At 58.5% G+C, this 20,827-nt stretch overlaps 2 protein-coding genes across 3 annotated transcripts; both read right to left on the bottom strand.

Moving 5' to 3' along the window:
* Positions 1-405: 405 nt before the first annotated feature.
* On the bottom strand, positions 406-15,577 carry GRK6 (G protein-coupled receptor kinase 6). 2 transcript variants are annotated; one of them, XM_039559774.1, is made up of 16 exons: positions 15,459-15,577; positions 12,347-12,442; positions 9,687-9,799; positions 9,297-9,374; positions 9,013-9,113; positions 7,675-7,767; positions 7,305-7,368; positions 6,580-6,720; positions 5,709-5,899; positions 4,906-4,943; positions 4,679-4,768; positions 4,384-4,592; positions 3,987-4,124; positions 3,633-3,770; positions 3,358-3,492; positions 406-2,588 (listed from the first exon to the last, which is right to left on the bottom strand). In XM_039559774.1, the coding sequence occupies exons 1-16, from the start codon at positions 15,508-15,510 to the stop codon at positions 2,583-2,585; spliced, it is 1,683 nt and encodes a 560-aa protein (XP_039415708.1). In that variant the 5' UTR covers positions 15,511-15,577; the 3' UTR covers positions 406-2,582. The 2 variants fall into 2 exon arrangements, with proteins under 2 accessions (XP_039415708.1, XP_039415707.1); XM_039559773.1 differs by having other exon boundaries at positions 406-1,841.
* A 2,930-nt stretch (positions 15,578-18,507) lies between these two features.
* On the bottom strand, positions 18,508-20,566 carry LOC120410733 (alpha-2Db adrenergic receptor-like). Its single transcript, XM_039559718.1, has one exon. The coding sequence runs from the start codon at positions 20,349-20,351 to the stop codon at positions 19,731-19,733; it is 621 nt and encodes a 206-aa protein (XP_039415652.1). The 5' UTR covers positions 20,352-20,566; the 3' UTR covers positions 18,508-19,730.
* Positions 20,567-20,827: the final 261 nt, after the last annotated feature.

The following is a 20,827-nucleotide window of genomic DNA, read 5'->3' as shown; positions in this document are numbered from 1 at the left end:
GAGCAGCACTCTGTGCTGCCACAAGGTTCCCATTCATGGCAACCCCCCTGAAGCAGTAATTCATCGTGACAGAGGGCAGCAGGACTCTGCCTCAGCCCCACAGCACACCTGTGACAGACAGCACAAGGCCTCATACCCACCATCATGCCCTCACACTGACCTAAAACATGCAGCAGAAGACACTGAGGATCATCTGTAGTACTCAGGGCTCAGCCAGCATCAGCCTTTTTGCCCTGGAGGGCAACCCCAGCCCTTCCCTGTAGGACAGGACCACCAGCAGAGCCCATGGCAGCCCAGAAACGAGGTCCCTGCTCCTCTTCTTACAGCCGCCAACCCTGTATGGCCCAGAGCAGGCCCCCCATGACACGAGAGCAATACAAAGCACAGCAAATCTTTACACTTAACAAAAGGTTAAAAATTTAAATACTCTCCAACTTTAGTGCAAGGCAAGCAAATGATACCACAGGTCCAAGTAGGTGCTCAGCCCCCCTGGGGGGCCTGGCTCAGAATGAGCAGAGGCAGCAGCACACGCACGCACGCGTGTGCACACACACACACAGAGAAGGGACGAGTTATTGCTCAGGACACAGCTGCGACAAGAGTACACAAGAGGGCACAGGACAAGCTGAATGGAGAGGTGGGCTCATCCCCATGCTGCTCCCCATGGACGACTCCTGCCCGTGGGTGCAGGAGCTGTGCTGGCTCCCCAGAACCCCTGGGGACACACACAAAGCTGGTCCCAGCCCGCTCACTCTTGGGTCACAGCTTCACATCACCGTGGGAAGGGACATTCCCTTTACCACAGCTTTGCTCCCTGAGAGCAGGGTCCTTTATGTGTCTGCTCCTCCATCACCGAGCTGGGCCTGACGACGGTCACACCTCTGGAATGCACAGGTCTGGAGCTGGTGGCACTGCATTGTCACTGTCCTGCAGCGTGCTGGGGATCAGACCAACCCTTTGGCCACAGCACGTGTCCGGGAGTGGCCGTGTCCCACCGTGCCAGCGGTCTGGAGAGGGGCTTGGGATCAGCTCACTGGAGCTGGCAGCACGTGTGAGACGAGGCAGGAGGCAGCAGGCTCCAGCAGACAGGGATGCAAGGACGAGGCAGTGACGCTCTGCTGCCAGGACACAATGGGAGATGCTTTGGCACGGCACTTTCCTGTGCCTCGGGGCTGAGCAGTGGACTCCGCTGGAGCCAGGACACCTCAGCACAGTCAGAAAGGTCCAGGAAAGATGATTTAGACACCTCAAGGCACAGAAGGCCTCTGTCCAGGACTCCCTGGAACAAAGCTGGGACCGTTGCTCCTCCCATAGGAGGACATTTGTGCCTGTGACAGGGTGGGGGCAGTGCAGGCCCCCACCCATAGATTAAAAACCGACATGTGATATGTACAGACCGACATATATAAATATACATCAAACCTGCGGTGCCGCTTCGGCACCATGGAATGTGTCAGCAGAGCTGCTCCAGCCTGGCCTCGGCCCACGCCGGCACGATCCCTCCCTCCCACCCTGGGCCCGGGAGAGGAGCGGCAGCCGGCGGCAGCAGCACTATCCCAAGTGGCAGATTTGGAAGTGTCCGGGTTTGGCTCAGGGCTTGCCCATGGTCAGAGGCACCTCAACCTGAGCCGTGTGCTGCTGCCAACCTTGGAATCATCCTCACAGTCTTCAAATACAGACGTGTAAAACTGTAAACAAATCCACCTTGTGGGGCCACTGCGACCGTGTCCTTCAGGCTGGGCACTTGGGAGAGGCAAGGGGGTCCCAGGGGCTGGAGAACAAGCTGTGCTCTACAGCCGGGTGGGCTCTTCCTCGCTGTCACTGCAGTTTCCACAACAGTCCTGAAGTCAGAAGGGCAAGGAGAGGGAGGAGGGAGGGAGAGAGGAGCACAGCAAGCAGAGGGTGAGCACGGTCACACAACCCAGCCTACAGCTGCCCTCCGGCAGGGATGGGCCAGGTCCCCCCGCCCCCAGCCTGTGTGTGGGAGAGCTACATGGAGGCAAGGGGCTGGAAAGGACCCCCAGACTGCAGAGAACAGTCCAGCTGCATCTGGAGGTTCAGCCCCTGGCAGACAGACTGGTGAGCACGCAGCTGGCTAGCTCAGAAGCTGTGAGGAAGCTGGGGACTGCAGCCACCCAGGGACACAGCTCAGTGCCAGCACAGATGCTCAGCCCCGCCCAGAGCTCAGCTGGCCACGAAAGCAGCTGAAGCCCTTTTTGCTGAAGTGGGAGTCTGAGCACGGGGCAATGCCAAACCCTTCACAGTTTCTCAACCCTTCTATGTGTCCCGGACATCCGGAGAGGAGTGAAGGAAACTTCCCACAGCCCCCTGGGAGCAGAACTCCCAGCAGCGGCAGTGCAGGGGCAACTTTGGCTCAAGCTGAAGGCAAGGCCTCCCCCACAAAGGCAGCAAGAGCAGGGATGCGGGATTAGTGGCTCAGGGGGCAGTTAGAACAACAAGCAGGTTGTGCTCTGCCAGGGGAAGGGGATAGGCACTGAAGGATAACACTCCTCTTTCCCAGATCTTGCCATGTCCGTGGGCCACCGGGTATTTCCCTGAGCAGAGCAGCCAGGAGTGACTGCTCACCTCTGGAAAGAGAAAACACGTGGGAAATCACAGCTCAACCCCTGCTACAACAGCTGCCCATCCTCTGGCAGGTCCTGCCTGCCTCGGGAAGGGCTGGGTATCCCCAGAGCTGGCTCTGGCTCTGGCTAGGGCAGCCTGCTGAACTGCAAAGCACAACTCAGAGTTTGCCAAGGAACAGGAGTCAGCACCAGGTGGCTGAGTGGGTCCAGAGCCAACCATGCTGGAGTCCTACAGCTGCACACAGCTGCTGAGAGGCAGCAGCCCAGGCTTTGCCAGGCCTGGAAAGAAGGCAAAGACTGTCCAGGGCAGAGGAGACAGGCAGACAAGCAAGTCCACAGCAGCTGCAAGACGTTTCTGTTCTCCTCATCCCTTGAAAGAGCTGCTCTCCGCCTGGCTCAAGATCTGGCAGAAGTGCTCCGGGGAGCCCAGACAGCCCATTCCAAAAGCAAGGACTTGTTCAGGGATGGTATTATTCATGTCAGAAGGGAGACGATTTATTAGTCTGGAGTCTTCAGCATCCCTCTGCCTGGGTGATTCCAGCATGTTTAGCCAGGACACTCCTTCCCAGCCTCCTTGATTCCCCCAGCATGGGGAGTGCCAGCCAGGCAAGGGCTGGCTCCCTGCAGCCTTGCATGGCTGCCTGAGACCCCTAGGGTCTGGCCACCCAACACTAGGGGAGACTGCTCGCTGCCCTCTCGTGCCCACCTCCCTGCCAGACCTGCACTGTTGCTGGGAGACCGGCTGGGGAGGAAACGCTAGGCAAACCCTTACCTGTCTGCTGAACAAACGCTGGAGTAACCCTTTTTTGGGCTGTGGAGAAGGCTGCCCTTTCCAGTCCAGGTCTGGGGGCACTGTGCCATCTGTGCTAAAGACATTCAGCTCCTTAAAACACTCTGTCTCAATCATCTGGAAAAGGGAAAAGAAGGCTGCAGCAACTGCCACATGGGAACCCATCACCGAGGGTCCAGCGGAGCATGAGAGCAGCGAGGACAGCATGGGGACACTGCCCTCAGCCATGGTAGGCACAAGCAGGAGCAAAGACCTACCTCGTTCTGCCAAGGAATGGGCACACTCCCTGTGGCAAACTTCTGGTAGAAGTCATTGTCTGTGGGCTCCAGCTCCACTCCTTTAACCGTGGAGAACTGCTCGATGTCCAGAACGTCCTTGCAGTAGATGGCCTGGGGCTACGCAGCACAAAGATTGCTCTAATGCCAGGCTCCACCTTGATGCCACCACCTCCAACTGTTGCTCACGGCCAAGCCCAGGCACCTCTCCCTGCAGCCCAGAGCTTGCTGGACCTCTGTTCTGCCAGGCCCAGAGAAGGGGATGGGCCCCATCTCCCCATGCCAGGGTTCCCTCTTCCCTTGACAGCACCAGTGACTGAAAAGGTCAGGACTTACATCTGGCTTGAAGGGAGGGTCCAGCATGCCTGCTTCCAGCCTCCTGAAGTTGAGGTGCTTGAAGAGAGGGTGCTCCTTCACCTCCTTGGCCCCAGCTCCTCGGCACCCCAGGCGCTCCAAAGGGTCTTTGCACAGGAGCTGTGACACAAAGGAAATCAATGTCCTGGGTGAAGGGTGCTCTGTGCAGGAGCAGCCCTGGGTTCCTGCAGTGGGTTCTAGGGAGAGCACAGGCTTGCTAGGCAGCTGGGCAAGGAATGAAGGCACTCTGAACCCTCCTGTGCTGCCTTATCAGAGACAAAGGAACCTGGTTGTCACCTCTGCAGGGAGCAGCCCCCATGTTCTGCTGCTGCATGCACGGAAGCGGTGGGAGTGAAGGGACAGGGCTGCACACCCGTACCATGGTGCAGAGGGAGCGGGCGCAGGGCGAGAACTTCTCCGAGTACTCCTCCTGCACTTCCTTCACCAACCGCTCCACCTCCTCCCGCTTGATCTTCTTCTTGCGCTGCTGGAAGGGGGACTGGCCCTCGATCATCTCGTACACCAGGCAGCCCAGTGCCCACCAGTCTGGGCTGAACGTGTAGCGCTCGTTCTTCACCACCTCAGGAGCTGCAGAGGAGCAGGGGTGAGGGACGTGTCAGGGTAGGGAGAGCACATCTTTTGAACCACTTTTTGCTTAAACCAGGGTCACTTACCCATGTAGCCAACTGTCCCCACCCGGCCCTTGATTGTTTGGCCTTCTGGCACATGGACAGCTAGTCCCAGGTCTGAGATACGGATGTGACCTGCACAGAGGAGGGGACAAGTTAACAGGACAAAGTCAGGGGGTGGTGTTTGAAGCTGCCAAAAACACAGGGTAACCCTGGTTTAAGCAGAGTAAGAAAAAACTCAGGCTCAGGGCTTCTCTTGACCCTGCACTCACCATGGTCATCCAGTAATATGTTCTCTGGCTTCAGGTCCCTAGGAGGGAAGGGACTTGATTAGCAAGAAGCATGTTGTGAGAGCAAAGGACACATGCAACAGCCACATCTCAACAAGTCACAGATAAGCAATTTTAGGATGTAATGCCCCTGCCTCGGGCACACAGATAACCTATCCCTCACCCTGTGCCCCAGAGCTGACCCTGCAAGCTCTCCCCTCCTGGGCAAAGAGGTGGGAAACAACGACCTTCAACCCTCTGCAGTGAGCCTGGGGATGGGTCCCTCTTTGCAGGTGCAGAACTCACCATGGGGCAGGCCATGCAAGTGAGAAGGAGCAGAGGCTTCTCTGCTTATCCCGCCCCAGGGCAAGGTAGGAGCAGAAGGGACTTCCTGGCCAGTGTTTAGCCATGCTGTCCTAACACTGCATCACACCCCTGTGAGTACAGTCAATTGACTTGTTCTCCCTCCTCCCCAGCTCTTTAGCACGTTGGGGCAGCCTACCCTCTTTTGTTCTAGTGTCAATACTGCCCAGGGAGTTCAGTGCCTGCCCTGAGACATTCACAGCATGATCACATCCTGTTCTTGGCGATCATTTACCAGCACAAGGAAGCCAAGCTAAGCTCTCCCTTTCTCCCACAAGACCAGCTTTCTGTTCCCGATTCCTCTCACTCAGCTCTGTGCTGCTTTCAAGCCTGAGCTTATTTTCTTGAGCAGACAGACCCAGCTGGGCTGGTAAGAGCAGCAGGAACCCTCTTACTGCTGCAGGCCCTACAAGCTCTCCCAGCAGGGACCAGGCAGCACGCACCTGTACACTATCCTCTCCTGGTGCAAGTCCTCAAGGCCACAGCAGATCTCAGCAGCATAGAAAGCTGCCCGGGGCTCCTCGAAACCAGCCTCTCCCATGTGGTAGATATGGAACTTGAGGTCCCCTCCATTCATGAGGGTCAGCACTAGGCAGAGAGCATCTTTAGTTTCATATGCATAGGCTAAGCTCACCTGCAATTCAGGGCAGAAAGGCTGTTAGAAGACACAGCTGGAAGAGGGAGGTGCCCACACGCCCATGGACACTTTGCCACCCAAGCAGCCACTCCCAGACTCGGGACTGGGCCTTTGCCAGCAGATGAGGAACTGTGCAAACTCAGGGAGCACATGCCAGTGCCCAGCAGTCCCAGCACACCCCCAGCTTTGCTCAGACAGGGATGACACTATTTTCCTGAGCCAGAGCTGCTTTCCTCCAGGGGCAGGCAGCCCCCAACAGCAACACTGGGGCAATGTCTGATGAACCCTCTGCAAAGGGAGGTTCAGGCTTTCCACACCTCAGTGCATCAAGGTAGAGCTCCCAATCACACAGCTCAGGGCTGGGCTTCTCCCCACCCCACTGTCTGGAGAGACAGTTCTCAACGTTTACTTGTGCCCCAAAAGTCACAAAGGCGCCTGTAACACCAGCTGGGTGTTTGGGGCTGACTTTGGGGGCATTTACAGCACGTTGTGGAGGCAGTAAATGTCCTGCCAGAGCTCAGCCTTGTGAGAGATGTGCAGCCACCAGGACGCTGCCCCACGGGCAGAGACTGCTCCTGCCTCTCCACATCAGGTGAGGAGCACAGAGGTGCCAGGCTGGCTGGTTGGAGAAAGCATCAACCACCACAGCAAAGTGAGAGCAATTCCTATGTACTTACTACAAACCTACTGTTCACTTTTTCCAGGATCTGTTTTTCATTCAGGGCCATGGCTTCTCCCTTCCTCTTTTTGATCCGTTTCTTCTCCAGTTTCTTGCAGGCATACATCTTCCCTGTGGCACGCACTTGGCAGGCACACACCTGGAGGGAGGACAAAGCTCAGCACCCTCCCACTGCCATTTCCAGAGTGGGAGTCTAGGTTCTGCTCTCAGGAAGAGGCACAGGAAGGCAAAGCAAAGACACAGGGAACAGTGACAGCTCCAGATGTCATAGAGAAGCAGGAGCCAGCTGTAATGCCTCTAACACCTTTAGCAGCACCATGGCTGGTGCCTGGGAAGACAGAAGGCCACTCCATAAACAGAAGGAAGCCTGGCAGGAAGCTTTCAGGAGTGCAGTTTGCCCTGTCAAGACACAGGGAACAGACCTCACTGCCCAGTTAGCAGTAGGCACCACAGAGCTCGTGCTACCAACCCTGCACAGCACCTCCCACACCTCCAGCACTTGGAGAGAGGTGAGCTCCTGCCTCTCAGGGAGAGCTGAGAGGTCATGCAAGGCCCAAAACACAGCCCAGCGCAGAGCCCCCACAGCCCACCCAGCCAGCAGCACCTGCCTCCAGGTGCTGGAGCAGCTTGTGGCACCCTGATGGCCAACCCAGGTCTGCCTCTGGCAGCAGGCAACAGTGGCTGTCTGGTACCCTGAATGCAGAGGAAATGGTGGTTACTCACCTCCCCAAAACCGCCCTTACCCAGCACACGGTACTGGCGGAAAGTGTTTTTGGTTACTGGCTGCCTGTGAGGGAAAGGAAACCAGAGTGAGATATGAGGAAGGAGAGAGCAGGGGCTGAAACCCAAACCACCTCCATGCCCTGGCCTGAGAGACTGTGGCTCACCCCAAACCCCTGCTCAAGTGGGCCTTGCTTGCCTGTGAGGCAAGCAAGGCTGTGGCTGCTGCTGGTGCCAGTAAAGGGCCCGGAGGGACAGCAAAGGCCAGGCTCTTGGCTCCTGCCAGGGCCCAGCACGGGAAGGAGCCCCAGGGACCCCTTAGGCAGGCTGTGTGAGGAGGCTGCAGATTTCCCAGCAGTGCGGGGAGCGTTACCGTTCCAGCCATTTCCACTGCAGGAAGCGGTTGAAGTACAAGCTGTCGAGGTAGTCAGCAAAGGGAGCCACGCTCAGGTAGTCGTGGATAAGCCTAGGAGAGAGCAGAGCCAGCATGGTTCCTGAGAGCTGATCACAGCCCTGGACAAAGCCAGCAGCCCCAGGAAAGAGGAGCTGAACAGCCCCAAAAGCCTATTTACTCTGCCATTCCCTCACCCAGCCTGGTGCTGAATCACCCACGTAGCCCTGGCCCAGAAAGCCCTGCTCCATGCTAAGCCTGATGCAAAAGGAAGGTGCGTTGGAGGTACCACTGCGACAAACGCAGCGCCCTGGGACCAGGCTGGCACTGCTAATTGTGGCCTCTTGGCACCAGCCAGGGCTGCAGGATAAAGGGGGACAATGGGACTCTTTGCAATTGCCCCTCTGCTCACAGGGCAAACGTGCACACAGGCTGTAATCAGCTGCTAGCAACATTCAGCACCAGGCGCTGAGTTGTTCACTATCAGATGAATATCCAGCACAAAAGGCCACAGGGGGATCCTGCTCGAGAGAGCTAACTGCTTTGGAGAGCTGTGCCAGGGCTGCCCAGCAGAGTGAGGAGCCTTAGACGCAGTGTCTAGACTGGAAACACGCATCAAGGAGAAGCGGATGGGCTCTCCCCTTTCAGAGCTTGCCAAGAGCAGGCAGGGCCCAGCCCGGAGGCTCTGCATTCAGACACGACACTGGTTACCACACACGGAGCTAACGCTCCACAGAAGACTGCAGCAAATGTGTTGCCACAGCCCTGCACTCAGTTAGGCAACACGCTCCAGCTACTGTGCAGGGAGGGGTGAGGCTGCAAGCCCAGTTTGCCCAAGAGCTTCCGTTTCACACTTGGAGCCAGGACCTCGGCCACTGCTTCTGCGATGGGAACAGAGGTGACCTTAGACCCCTGCAGCAACAGCCAGAGCAACCCAACCACAACAGCCACTTCTGCGGCCGGCGGGACAGGACAGCTGGCACAGGACTGCAGCCATCGGCTCATCTTGGCAGGAGCCTACAAGATCCTGGCACAACACTGGGAATAGCATTACTACAGGGTCTTCCCAAATGGCAACTCCAGCTGCAAGGACCGACAGAGGTTTCGGCAGCAGCTCCTGGCTCCCAGAGCACAAGATCCTTGTGCTCGCTTTCCTAGAGCTGGGCTGCAAACTGCTGCTCCAAAACTGCCCAGGCCCCAGCCTTAGCACCAGCCCTCACTCTCCCAGAGGAATGGACCATGAGGGACACGGTGAGTCAGCTGCAGCATCATCCCCGCGCCATGTGCAACCTGCAGACACAGCCCAGCCCTCCAACTTACTTAGTGCATTCCTTGAAGAGCTCCTTGGAAGGTTCCTCCTCCAGCCTCTCACAACAGGCATCCACCAATTGGGAGGGAACTTCAGGCACATGGTCCTCACTCTGGGGACAAAGGGATGGAGTCAGAGCCCAAGGGTCCTGCTTTAGGGTTAGTGGGCAAAGCAGTGTGGTGGCTTGTGAGGTGGTGTGGTGGCTCAGCATGTCGGCTGTGGCAGGACATGGGCAATGTCAACTGTTGGCTTTCCAACTGTTCTTGTAGGCAGCAAACACAACTCTCTTACTCACGTTTGGCTTCAAGTACTTTTCAATCAGGTGCTGCCCACATTCCTTCCTCTTCTCATCTGGAGCCACTTCGTACCCTGCCTGCAGAGAGCAGCAAACAGTGTGAGGGGCAGGTCCAGCCAGGAATCCAGCCTTGCTACTGGCCAACAGCTGTGGAGCAGCAACACCCTCTGCCCAAAGTTTCCCGTGCTTTCCTTGAAAACCAGATCTCCAGCAAACACCTCCCTAAGCAAAGGCCCGGCCCTATCTGGGCTGCGACTCACAGGTTTTTCCTACAGAAAAGCCCTGTGTGCTCAGAAGCACCTGCTGAAGCATCCAGCCAAACAGTTCATGCCCAAGGTGTCCGGAACATCCCTGTCTCCCCCAAGGAAGCCTGATGGGCTTTGCTCTTACCACAGCGTCCAGGAACTTGACGCAGCGTGAGAGCTCGGGGCGTGTCTCGCAGAACTGCCGGAAGAGCATGTGCCCAATGGGCTGCTTCTCGCACAGGCTGTGGTAGTCCCGCTCTGCAAATGTCGAGAAGGTCACTCACTGCTGAATCCCAAAGGAGCAGTCCCAGCCCACCACCCTGGCCAGGCAGCAGTGGGGGTATTGTGACTCCTCAGCTGGGCTGCTGACAGGCCCCACCAGCCTGAGACTACCAGGAGAGTGAAGTGGGACAAGGGACATTGCTGAGGTTTTACATTCCCCTGTGGAAGACCCTCTTCCCTGAAAGAGGATTGATCTGCTGTTCTGTTCACCCTGAACCTCTTGTTCCTAGCAAGGGACCTCCATATCTCCTGCTTGCCTAAAGGCTCTCTCCTCCTCTCTCCACAGAGATCAACCAACTGCTCCAGACACACAACTTTCCTTGGAACATGAGAAACACACCAAGCTTATCTCAAGGCAGATCTTCCAGGCCAAGAGTTGTTCTGATGACTCCTCCAAACCACTTGTATTCCCAAAGGCCCTGCTGAAAGCAGCAGCATCAGAATGGGAGGCACCATTCCCACAGATGTCCTGCTGATGTGCACACAGCAGTCAGAACTCCCCACTTCATGGGACAGCCATGTGCTTGTACATCAACTCCTACTGCCCTCCAGAGCTCGCAGATTCCTCCTACTCCTCTCTGAACTCTGGCAGCCCAGGCACAAACCCCTTTGACTATCCAGAGCACTTCCAGTTCTCTGCTTTTTTCCTCCCCTTCCACTCATAAGATGTTGTCTGATCGCAGGCCAGAACAGATTTCTGTGACAGCCACTGCCACCGAGGGCTGTGGGCTGCCTGCAGTGCAGATGTGCAGCCACCCAGAGGATCCCAGCACTGGGTACTCCCAGCCTTCCCCTCCCCTCCCTGTGCAGCAGTTTCTCCCGAGGAAGCTGCAGCTTCCTGAGGGTGCAGGAGAGTGCGGAGCGGGCTGTGGTGGGGGAGGAGGTGGCCTCGCCAGCTCTGCCGCACCAGCCGGTTTCCTTGTGTCTGCAGGGGAAGGAGTTCCCTTCAGCTGGGAAGGACCAGAGTTTGCTGTCGGTGAGATCAGAAGCTTTCGGCTGCCCTGGTTGCTGCCCAGGCTCACACGAGGTTACTCCCTGTGGTCAGAGCACAAAAAGCTTAATTCTGCAGTGGGCAACCAGCCCACCATGCCCATGGTCCTGCCAAGACTCTGGAATAGGAAAGAAACGCCTTTCTAGCAGGCTGTGAGGTGAAAAGAAAGACACCCCAGCCAAAGAGTGGCCAAGCACAAGGAACGGGGTCATCTCTCCCATGGGAAAACCAAGCGAAGCTGCTGCCACCTGGGTCGGAGCCTCCTCACGTGCCCCTCCAAGGGGAAGTGAGACACGGGCGGTGACAGGCAGTGGCTGGGAGGGACTCGCTTCCCAAACCTTCACAAGGTCACTGGCCTGGATAGCAGGACAGCAGAGACCACCAGGACTCACTGCTGGCAAACGGGTGAAGTTCAGTGCTGGAAAATGTCACGACAGCCACAAGAAGAGTGGCTGCAGGCAGAGAATGGACAAAAGCTGAGGGATAGCTCTGCTGAGGGCATGCAAGTCAAAGAGGCAGAAGGGGTTTGGATGGTCAAGATGGGAGCTGCAAGGAGAGCCCAGGCCAGAGCTGTTCTCAGCTCTCTGACCTTGCTCCAGAGAGGCAGCCAGCAGCAAATCCAAGGCTGGAGTCTCCATACAGCCACACCTGGCTGTGAAGCCAGCCCCGAGAGATGGTGCATGGGGTGTGTGGCAGACGGAGGTGGGGACAGCCTGCACTGGGCTGCTGTGAGCTTGAGAGTTACAGTGTGGATGAGCGAGGTTGAGTTTCTCCAAGTACTAGAGTTCCATGGGGCCCAAAAGATTGCCAGGACTGGAAAACCTGGGCAGGGCAGAACTGGGAATTTGAGCTGCAGAAACCTCCCAAAGCCATTTGTTTCAGTGACACCTGTTCTGAAACAAGGCCAGCACTGTGCCACTCTCCAGCTGGCAGCTGAACCCGGATCGAAAACTTAAACAAGCTCTCCTCTTCCCAGGATGCAAAGCAGTTGCACCCTCTGTGCCCCAAAACAACTTCACACGATCTCAGGACCAAGCCTGCTGCACAAATAACATTAAAACCATGAAGAGTACAAAGTACAAAATGAAAATGACAGGCCAAGCCCTGCCCAACTCCAGTTCTCATCCACACCACACAGCAAGAACCCAGTTGGCCTGAGAAGAGCTACTGCTTGAATGTTAGAAGCTGAGATCTGTGGAGCTGAGCTGAATCCAGCCAGGGAGAACAGAGGACATTAGCAGGACCTTTGTTATTTTTGCAAAGGCACCCCAGAGTGACACTCCAAAACTCTGCAGCACGGAGCAGGTCTGTTTGCACACAGAAGATGATGTTCCTCTAGTGAAGCTCATCACAGTCTGGCAGGTGTGTGGCTACATCATCAGCCACTTACCCATCATTTCTTCCCTATACCCTGAACTCCAAGCAATCCTGGCTGGGATTTGCCCTGTTCTACATCCCTGACACTCAGCTTGGGGTGCACAACTCCCACACACATGCTCGCCCACCGGCTCCCACCAAGCCCCGCATCTCACCCAGGGTTTGCCGAAGGTCCTCGCAGAGGCTGATGTGGGGGAACTGCAGCATCTGGCGCCATTTCTTGCTCTTGCCTTTCCGGTTTCCTCCACCACCTGCAGGGCACACAAAATCAGTACCGTGAGTCAGGAAGCAAAGGTGTCTGACTGCAGCTTAGCCTTGCCAGGAGCTGAGGAAGGAGCCTCTCCAAGTCCAGGCATGGAAAACAAGACCGAAGTGGTACCACTGGTGTCCTGGTGGGACAAAAGTGTTGGAGCCTCGACTGCCAGAGGAAATGGGCAGACCAACCTCTGGCTGCCAAACAAATCCCGATCAAGAACTTGAAGACCTTTCATGATTGGAGAATCCCAGCAGGGGCAGCAGCGTCCACAGCCACAGCAGTTCTTGGCTCCCAGGCCTGCCCCCAGCAGCTCTGCATAACTAATCACCCCTCCAGGCCATGCCTTGCTTGCTGTGAAGCTCTTCCTGCTGCAGCAAAGACCTTCATGCCACCTACTCATTCCAGACTGATTGCTTACTCCAGGGAGGGGCTCTCAGAGGGAGGACATGAAGCTGGGAGACAGGAATTCCTGCTCTAATTCCGGCTCCACAGACAACTCGCTGCCTTGCCTGGGGCTCATCACTTCAGTTTCCCACCTGTGAAGTGGGGACACTCCCACTTTTCTCTAGAGATAAGCCAGCCTCAGAAAATCCAGATCCAAGAACCAGGTATTATTCCAGCTTCAGCTGCTGGAGTAAATGGCCAGTGCTGTAGGACAGGGTGGGAAAGCTTCTAGATAGACCAAAAAATTAACATTGTAGCAAGCACTAAGTACCGATTGCTGGGATCAGCCAATCTCCAGGGTTTGCTTTCCCGGTGCCAACACACACAATCTCCCACCTCTCTTCGGAAATTCATTAAATCACCCTGCCAAAGTGGTCGGGCCAACAGCTGGGCCCAAGGCCCGGCTTTCTGAAATCACAGAGGGGTTGAACGTAATTTATCAGCTCTCGAGAAACACTTTCATAACACTTTCCTCCACTGCAAATGCAGTTCAGCCCCAAAGCCTAGACACAGTCCCCTGGCACCCAGCTCCCTGTGCCACAGGAGGCCCTGGATGGACAGGCAGGTGGGATGGGGCCATCCTGGTCAGCCTCGTGCGGTGCCAGCCCCAGGTCCGAGCCCCTGTCGCGCCATGGGTCCCTGCACTGCATCTGCCCCGCACCAGCAGCTGGGCCGCATGATTGTACAAACTCAGGAAGGAAGTGACTCAAGGGTAAGCAGGGCTGGAAGAAACCAGCGGCGCAGACACCTTCTTGTCAGCGACAATGCAGCGGATGGGGGCAGCGAAACGAGGGCAGGGGAGGACAGGCCATCCTCACCCCAAGAGAGCTCAAGGAAAGGCAGAGCAAAGCCCCACAGCACCTGGAGGTTGCATTTCCTTGAGTTGTTTGCTTTGAAAGGAGGCTCCAGCGCCCTTCACGCGTGGTTCTACCCCGCCCTCCCAGCGCTGTGGCCGACAGTCCAGCGGGGAGCTGGGCTCTTGCACGGCAACCTCCCAGCACGCCTGGTTTGGGGATGGGGCAAGGGGTGGGCTACCTCCACCCAGAGCTCACCAGGAGCAAGCTTCAGGGTTAGGTGATGGATGAGAGCTGGTCTGCTGTCCCTCTGTCAGGGCAAGGGGGACAAGGATCCTTCACCTTCCCTGGGCCAGACCAAACATAGGGCAGCAGCTGAAGGTGGCTGTCAGCAGCCCCATAGCACATCCTAGCTCAGCTCTGCACTCCCACACCAACCTAGGAAGCTCCAAAAAGGCTGGGCTGGAGCAAAGAACCCAGCCCTGTGGATCTGGCCTGCAAAGTAGCTCTGTCCTGTCACAGAAGCTGTCTGAGCTCACCCCAGTGGCTACTATGGCCCCCAGCCACAGGTGGGAGAGCCATGGACAGGCAGCACGACACCTATGGCTCTCACAGCCCCAGAACCAGTTGGCACAAGTGTGACAGTGGGTTGTTTCTGCCTGCAAACTGCTCGCTGCTGCCGAGGGAGAGGCACCAGCGGAGCACCAGGAGCAGAGGCTGTCCAGCACCTAGTGCTGCATCAGTGCCCAAACTCCATTCCCCAAGGGCACAACAGGAGCCAATCTCTGGGTCACTCCGTGTGAAGCTGGGCCTCGTGCCTGGAGGTCACAAACCCCGCTGTTTGGTTTTGGACCAAACCTTGCCGTTATGAACCTGAACGTCACGGTCCACCACGGTCAGTGTGCCAGGAGTACTCACACTTAGCCTGGGTTTAAGCAGCTTGGAAATGTTTCTGCCCGTGCAAATTTAATTTCGCTGCTTTTTGCTCCCACAAATCTAATCTCCAAAGCCCTCTAACTGGATTTCAGCAGGTGTCTTGGGCTCCAGGATGACTTGGTCTGGCCAACTGCACACCACAGGACAGGGAGGGACTGTACTTCCCCACCACATACGTGATCTACTGAACTCATCGATGCCTGCCTGAGGCAGATCTTCTGTGCCAAGGACCCGGTTCCTGAGTGACACTTCCCATCCCCTCCTGAGGCTTCTCCCTCCATCTTCAGGACTGCCCCGCTGCTGCCAGGCTGCATCCCACACCCGAGCCCTGGAATTCAGCGTGGCCCTGGAGCAGCGGAGCAGCAGAGCTCCAGGAGCCCCGCACACCCGGGGCCGGGGCCGGTGTGAAGGCGGCGGACGGGTGGGGCTCCCCGCCGCAGTTTCGGGATCGGCCCGTGTGTGGGAAGCAGCAGTTTACCGGACTGAAATCAACTTTTTTTTTTTTTTTTCCTCCTACGGCACTCAAAGCTGCCTCTCCCCTGTGCCAGAGGAGCTGGAGCAGCCTCTGGAGCGGGCAAGGCGGGAGGCAGACGGGGCGATCTGCACCGGAGAGGCGGCGAGGCCGCCCGGGAGGGAGCTCAGCAGCACCGGGCAACCCCCGCGACGGACGGGGGGAGCCGAATGCCTGTGCCCAGCTCGCGCCGCCACCTCCTCCCGCTCCCCGCCAAGGCCGCGATGCCCCGGGAAGGACCGCCCGGGCCGAGCCCCGGGCGGCACCGGCGGGGCCCGCAGCCCGGGCCTGCCGCCCCGCCAGCTCCGATGTCCGGCGCCGCTCACCTTCGCGGGCCTTGAGCAGGACGGTGTTGGCGACAATGTTCTCCAGCTCCATGGGGCCCGCGGGCGCCGCCGCCTCCCGCCGGCTCCGCTCCCCGCGCTCGGCCCGCGCCCGCCGCCCCCCCGCCCGCCGCCGCCGCGCCCCGCCCCCCGCGCCCGCCTGGCCAATGCCTGCCCTCGCTCCTCCCGCGCCGCGATCCCATTGGTCCGCCCCCCAGGAAGCCCCGCCCCCCTCCGCCGCGCCACCGCCCTCCCGGTGGCCCCGCGAGGGGCGGGCAGGCGGGGCGGGGCCAGAGGAGCGCACGTCATCCTGCAGCCACCGGCGAAGAGCTGCCAGGAGAGGGGGCGCGCGCTGATTGGAGGGCGAGATGTCACTCAGAGAGCGCCGGGAAGGGATTGGGCGAGAGTCAAGAGGGCCCACCACGGGGGAGCCCCGCCTTCTGCTGCATCTGATTGGGTCCGGAGCTGCCACTCAGCTGCAGAACTGGTCGTGATAGGGCATTCTGTGGTGGGTGGGGCCGAGTGGCTGTATATAAATAAGCGCCGGTGCGTCGGAGGAGCGGGAGGTTTGTTCCGGTCCGGTTGTGGTGTGCTGCCCTCGCATCAGGGTCTCTCCGAGGTGTCCTGTTCTCTCCTAATAGAAGCAGTTATGTGTTTAGGGGAGCCTCCCCATCTTGACAGCCTCAATAAAGTCCAAGCGGCCACGCGTGTTTTCCCGGTGTCTCGGTCAATCCCGGTCACGGCGTGGGTGACCCAAGCTCCGGTGCTGTGCCCTGTTTCCCTGGTCACCGCTGTCGTGGAGGTTGGGTTTTCTTGTGCCCCAGTGCAGCTGACCCTGACAGCTCATGTGCTGTTCTGATGTTTGAGCTCCCGACAGTTTCTTTCCACCAATTATTTGCTCTAAAAGCCTTTTTTTTTTTTTTAATTATACCAAAATTAGCAGCAGCAGCATTACACTGTCTGAAGAAAAGCTGTGGTATCCCTGCAGAGCTGGCAGTCGCTGGTTTCCCTGCAGAGCTGGCCTGTAATCGAACACCCCTCGATGACCTGTCAGCCCCTCAGGTGACCTGCCCGTCTCCCTGCCTCTCCTGGGCACAAAAATGCTCGTTAATCCTCTTAAACCAAGTGGTGTCTGCCCTGCTTTTTGCTGCTCCTGGCTTTGGAATGAGGACATCACCCCTGCCTTCCCACGTCTCCTGTCTCTTGCTCCAGCCCATGGAAGATGCCTCCTTCCCGGTGGCTGGTGGCAGCTGGGCTGCCCCAGGTGCGAGGTTGGTGTTGGGCAGGTCCCTCGACTGGTCTCTGTCAATGGCAGCCTGGGCCCATGGCAGGAGAGAAGGGTTCATGTCCTTCTCGCTGTAGTGAGGATGATAATAACACAAATTACTCCAAGCAGTCGGTACTGCCTGTGGCCGCTGTGCCCTTCAGCATCCACTGGAAATCAGATGTCACATCTTCAGGGTATGAATCTGGAGTGATGAGGAGGAGGAGGATGCTTTGCCCCGCCTCACCTTGGGGGTAATCTCTCTGTCACTCTGCCTGGAGGGATGAGCTCATGCTGTGAGAACTCCTCTTTTAGACCTGCTTTCCTTTCAAAGCTGGCACGTGTTTATTTTGAACTTAAAATGAGATGATTTTGTTTCCGACATTAACCCTTGGGTTGCTATTTTCTGTTTCCTCCCACCTGGCATTTTGCAGCACCGTTCCTGTCACTGACAAGAGTCATGAACAACGGGATGCTGCTGGATCAGCACCAGTGTCCAGAGGATCTTGATGTCCCCAACAGATCCAGCAGCAGCCCAGGTGGTGGAACTGCCACTCTGCTTTTTAGCTCTGTGAAGGGGATGACATGGCTGGAGAGGGAGAGGGCTCTGAACCCAAGCTTGTTGGGGGAGTAATTCAAAACAATCTTAGGAAATTGAAAAAAAAGCCTGAAAATGCAGGATGCAATTCCAGGCACAGGAATAGCAGTTGGGCAGCAGCAATCAGCGCCTCGAGGGGAGCCACTTTCCCAGTGGCACTGGGGTCACGCTGGCTCATGAGCACAGCAGGAATAAGGGTCCTGCTGTGGCAGATGAAACAGAGAAACAGACTTTGTACAAACTTGGAATGGAAATGGCTGCTGCAGGGAGATGGAGCGACCTGCTCAATGCATCTGCTGTGAACAGGCTGATGTGCTGGATGGGAATGCAGTGGGACCTGCTCAGTGAGGGAGCTCTTCCCAAGCATCCCAGTAGGGTGAAGAGGGGGACCAAGTGCTCCCAACACCTCATCCAGCCCTCAGGATTTGATGTTTCAGACATCAGCCTGAATCTCCCTTCACTGACTCGGATTTTGCCCCGATATGCTGGTGTTGCCTTGCTCAGGCAAGGCGATTCCCCTGCTCCTGCCCTGCAGCATCCCAGAGCCGAGTGCTTGTGCCCAGGAGGAGGGACAGTGCTTGGTGCCCTGGTTGGCATCCAGGGTGCTGCCACAGGGCTGGTGCCCCCTGGGAGAGCTGGCTGGCCGGGTCCCTACTAGTTGCCCTCATCTGGGTATTTTTAGAAGCAAAGTGTAGTTTAATTGTGAGAAGGCGAGCGGCAGCCTCGGGAGGGGAAGCTGGGCGGCAGCGATAGGGCAGCTCCTTCCGCAGGCAGTGCCAGTGCAGCTCCAGCCACTGGGGCCAGACGCCTCTGGGAGTCAGCACTGGGACCCATCCCAACCCAATTCCACTAGGAACCTCTGCTGACTCCAAAGCTTGCACCATGAACCTCCCTGCATGGGGCCAGCAGGCACAGCGATGGCCCAGGGATCCTCACTGCTGCGAGTACCCCCATCCCATCCAGCCCCCCATCCCACCCAGCCCTCCCGGACCCCAGCTGAGCTGCACCCACCCCAATGGGGGCTGGGTAGGCTGACGGGGGCCAGTGTTCCTTGGGCTCCAGCTCACAGGCGCCAGCGGCTGTTTTTAGCCCAGAGAAAGTCCAATGTTTTGAGATTTTCTATTTTGAGCAGCAAAGCTGAAGAAGTGGAGCAGCCCCTGACCCCCGGGTGTCTGTGTGGAGCAGGACTGGCAGCCAGGCAGGGTGGGTGTGGGGCGGCTTCTGCCCCCCAAGGGGGATGTGGTTGCCCCCGGGTCTTCGCCCCACAGCTGCCTCCGTGGCCTCTTGCACGTCAGGCTGTGCCAGAGCCTGTTCCCATGCGATCCCATCTCTAATACTCTCCCAAGGGAGAACGGCCTTTCCGGCGCTGGGATGTCATTCCTCCTTTCCTTCCTGCAGCAAGATCCCAGTAAAGCTCCCGAGCAGGATATGGGGTGTTCCACCCCAGACCTGCAACCCTTGTACCCCACCATGGGTACGTGTGTGCCCTCACAGAGCCCCTGTGATGTGGCACAGCTGGCATGTCCCCAGAGGGGATGGCCCTGGCAGAGAGGCACAGGGCTCAGACTGGGCTGCTGTGGTGGCACAGCCAGCTCAGCCCAGTGCTGGTGATGCTGCCACATGGAGGGTTTTGTCTCCTCGCAGCAGCCGTGGGGTCCATCCCCTGCACAGGAGAATGCTGGAGGACACAGACATCCATCTGGGAGTGGGGAGGGCTGGTACTCACTGGAGCTGCCACAGCAAGTTGTCACGACCACTGCTTCAAGGGATACGTGTGGGATGACGAAGGTGACAACGGGTGCTGGCAGTTGGTGCCGCTTGCTGGGCTCCCCAGAGGCAGACACCAGCCCCAGGCACAGTCTTTGGTCTCGTTTTATTCAATCCTGTATTTCCAGAAGCACCTCGAGCTGCACACCAGCACTGCCATCCAGGGTCTGTGCTGGGGCCAGGTGCTGTGAATGCTGAGTGGGGCTGGGGGCCATATCCCCGGTGTCCCAGTGGGTCCCTAAGTGCGGTACCGGCGGGGGATGGCAAGGAGCCGGCGGAAGGCAGCACGGAAGTCCCGGTTGAAGAGGGTGTAGATGAGGGGGTTGACGCTGCTGTTGCAGTAGCCGATCCAGAAGAAGAAGTTGAAGAGGGGCTTGGAGATGTGGCAGCCCTGCCCACAGAGAGCCCCCAGGCTGTAGGTGAAGAAGAAGGGGAACCAGCACAGCACGAAGGCCCCCATCACCACAGCCAGCACGACGGTGAAGCGCCGCTCCCGTGCCCGCACCAGCCGCCGACGGCACAGCAGCACGCTCTGGTGCTGGCTCCGGCGCCGCCATCCCGGCATCCCAACGCCTGACCCCCTTCCATCGCTGCTGGTGGGGCGCGGAGAGCGGGCAGCGAGCAGGGGCGGCCGTCCGCCGGGTAGTCAGCGGTAGATGCGGCAGTAGACGGCGACCATGACAAGGCAGGGGATGAAGAAGGAGGCGGCACAGGAGGCCAGCACGTACCAGGTCTCCTGGCTCAGCTGGCACTCCCGGCCCCCCGTCCGTGGCCGCAGGAGCGGTGGCAGTGCCACCAGGGCCGCCGCCGCCCAGACCGCCCCGATCATGCCCTTCACCCGCCGTGGGCTGCGGCGCAGGTTGAGCCGCGCTGCCCGTGTGACAGCCCAGTAGCGGTCAAGGCTGATGGCACAGAGGTGCCCGATGGACGCGGTGCAGAGCAGCACGTCCAGCGCCAGGTACAGGCTGCACCACAGCCCACCAAAGTACCAGTAGCCCATCACCTCGTTGGCCAGCGAGAAGGGCAGGACGAGGATGGCCACCAGGATGTCTGCCAAGGCCAGGGACACCAGGAAGAGGTTCTGTGGGGCTTGCAGGGCCCGGCTGGTGGAGATGGCCACCACCACCAGAGCGTTGCCCACCAGCGTGGCCAGCAGGACGGACAGGGCGGCCAGCAAGATGAGCCCCGTGGCTGCAGGTGAGTGTGGGGCGCTGCCGGCGCCGCTGCCGTTACCGGAGGTGTTGGGAAGGGTGCTGGCTGGCTCCATGCTGGCCCAGCCCCTCAAGCAGATGAAGCCCCATGGGGCTTTCCCCCGCCCTGCTCACCGGTCCCGAAGCGGCTGCGGGCACAGCCCCAGCATCGCTGAGTCCCTGGGGGGTTCTCCCGGCCGCCACCACTCCTGCACTAACCCGGTCTGGTGGCGAGGTCGTCCTGGCCCAGTGGTTGCCCAGTCAGGCATGCGGGACAGCAGCAGTGCTGAGAACACAGAGAGGCTCCCACGGCAGCGCTGCTGGCTCTGCTGGTCCTAGTCCGGAGGAGGGCGGGCGGGAAGGAGGGAGGGAGGGAAGGGTGGGCCGATATCGCTGGCAGGAACCCAAACATCTGTGGGCAGTGGGAGAAGTTGTCATTGCCGCTTAAAGGGCTCCCTTCAGGGTTACCATGGCAGGAGAGCTTCTGCCATGGGTGCCAGGGCGCCCGGTGGTGCAGGGACACTGCCCAACCATGTCGAGTCATCATCCTGCT

The sequence above is a fragment of the Corvus cornix genome, chromosome 13, assembly GCF_000738735.6.
Source record: "Corvus cornix cornix isolate S_Up_H32 chromosome 13, ASM73873v5, whole genome shotgun sequence".
Lineage (NCBI taxonomy): Eukaryota > Metazoa > Chordata > Aves > Passeriformes > Corvidae > Corvus > Corvus cornix.
The sequence above is the reverse complement of the archived record's forward strand: the minus strand, read 5'-3'. Positions and strand labels throughout refer to the sequence as shown.

Coding starts and splice junctions, on each gene's coding strand:
- GRK6 (XM_039559773.1), bottom strand. CDS start 15,510: ATGGAGCTGGAGAACATTGTCGCCAACACCGTCCTGCTCAAGGCCCGC. Junction 6,721..7,304: donor GTAAGGGCGGTTTTGGGGAG/GTGAGTAACCAC, acceptor TCCTCCCTCCAG/GTGTGTGCCTGCCAAGTGCG. Junction 4,125..4,383: donor CCCGCTCCCTCTGCACCATG/GTACGGGTGTGC, acceptor TTTGTGTCACAG/CTCCTGTGCAAAGACCCTTT.
- LOC120410733 (XM_039559718.1), bottom strand. CDS start 20,351: ATGGAGCCAGCCAGCACCCTTCCCAACACCTCCGGTAACGGCAGCGGC.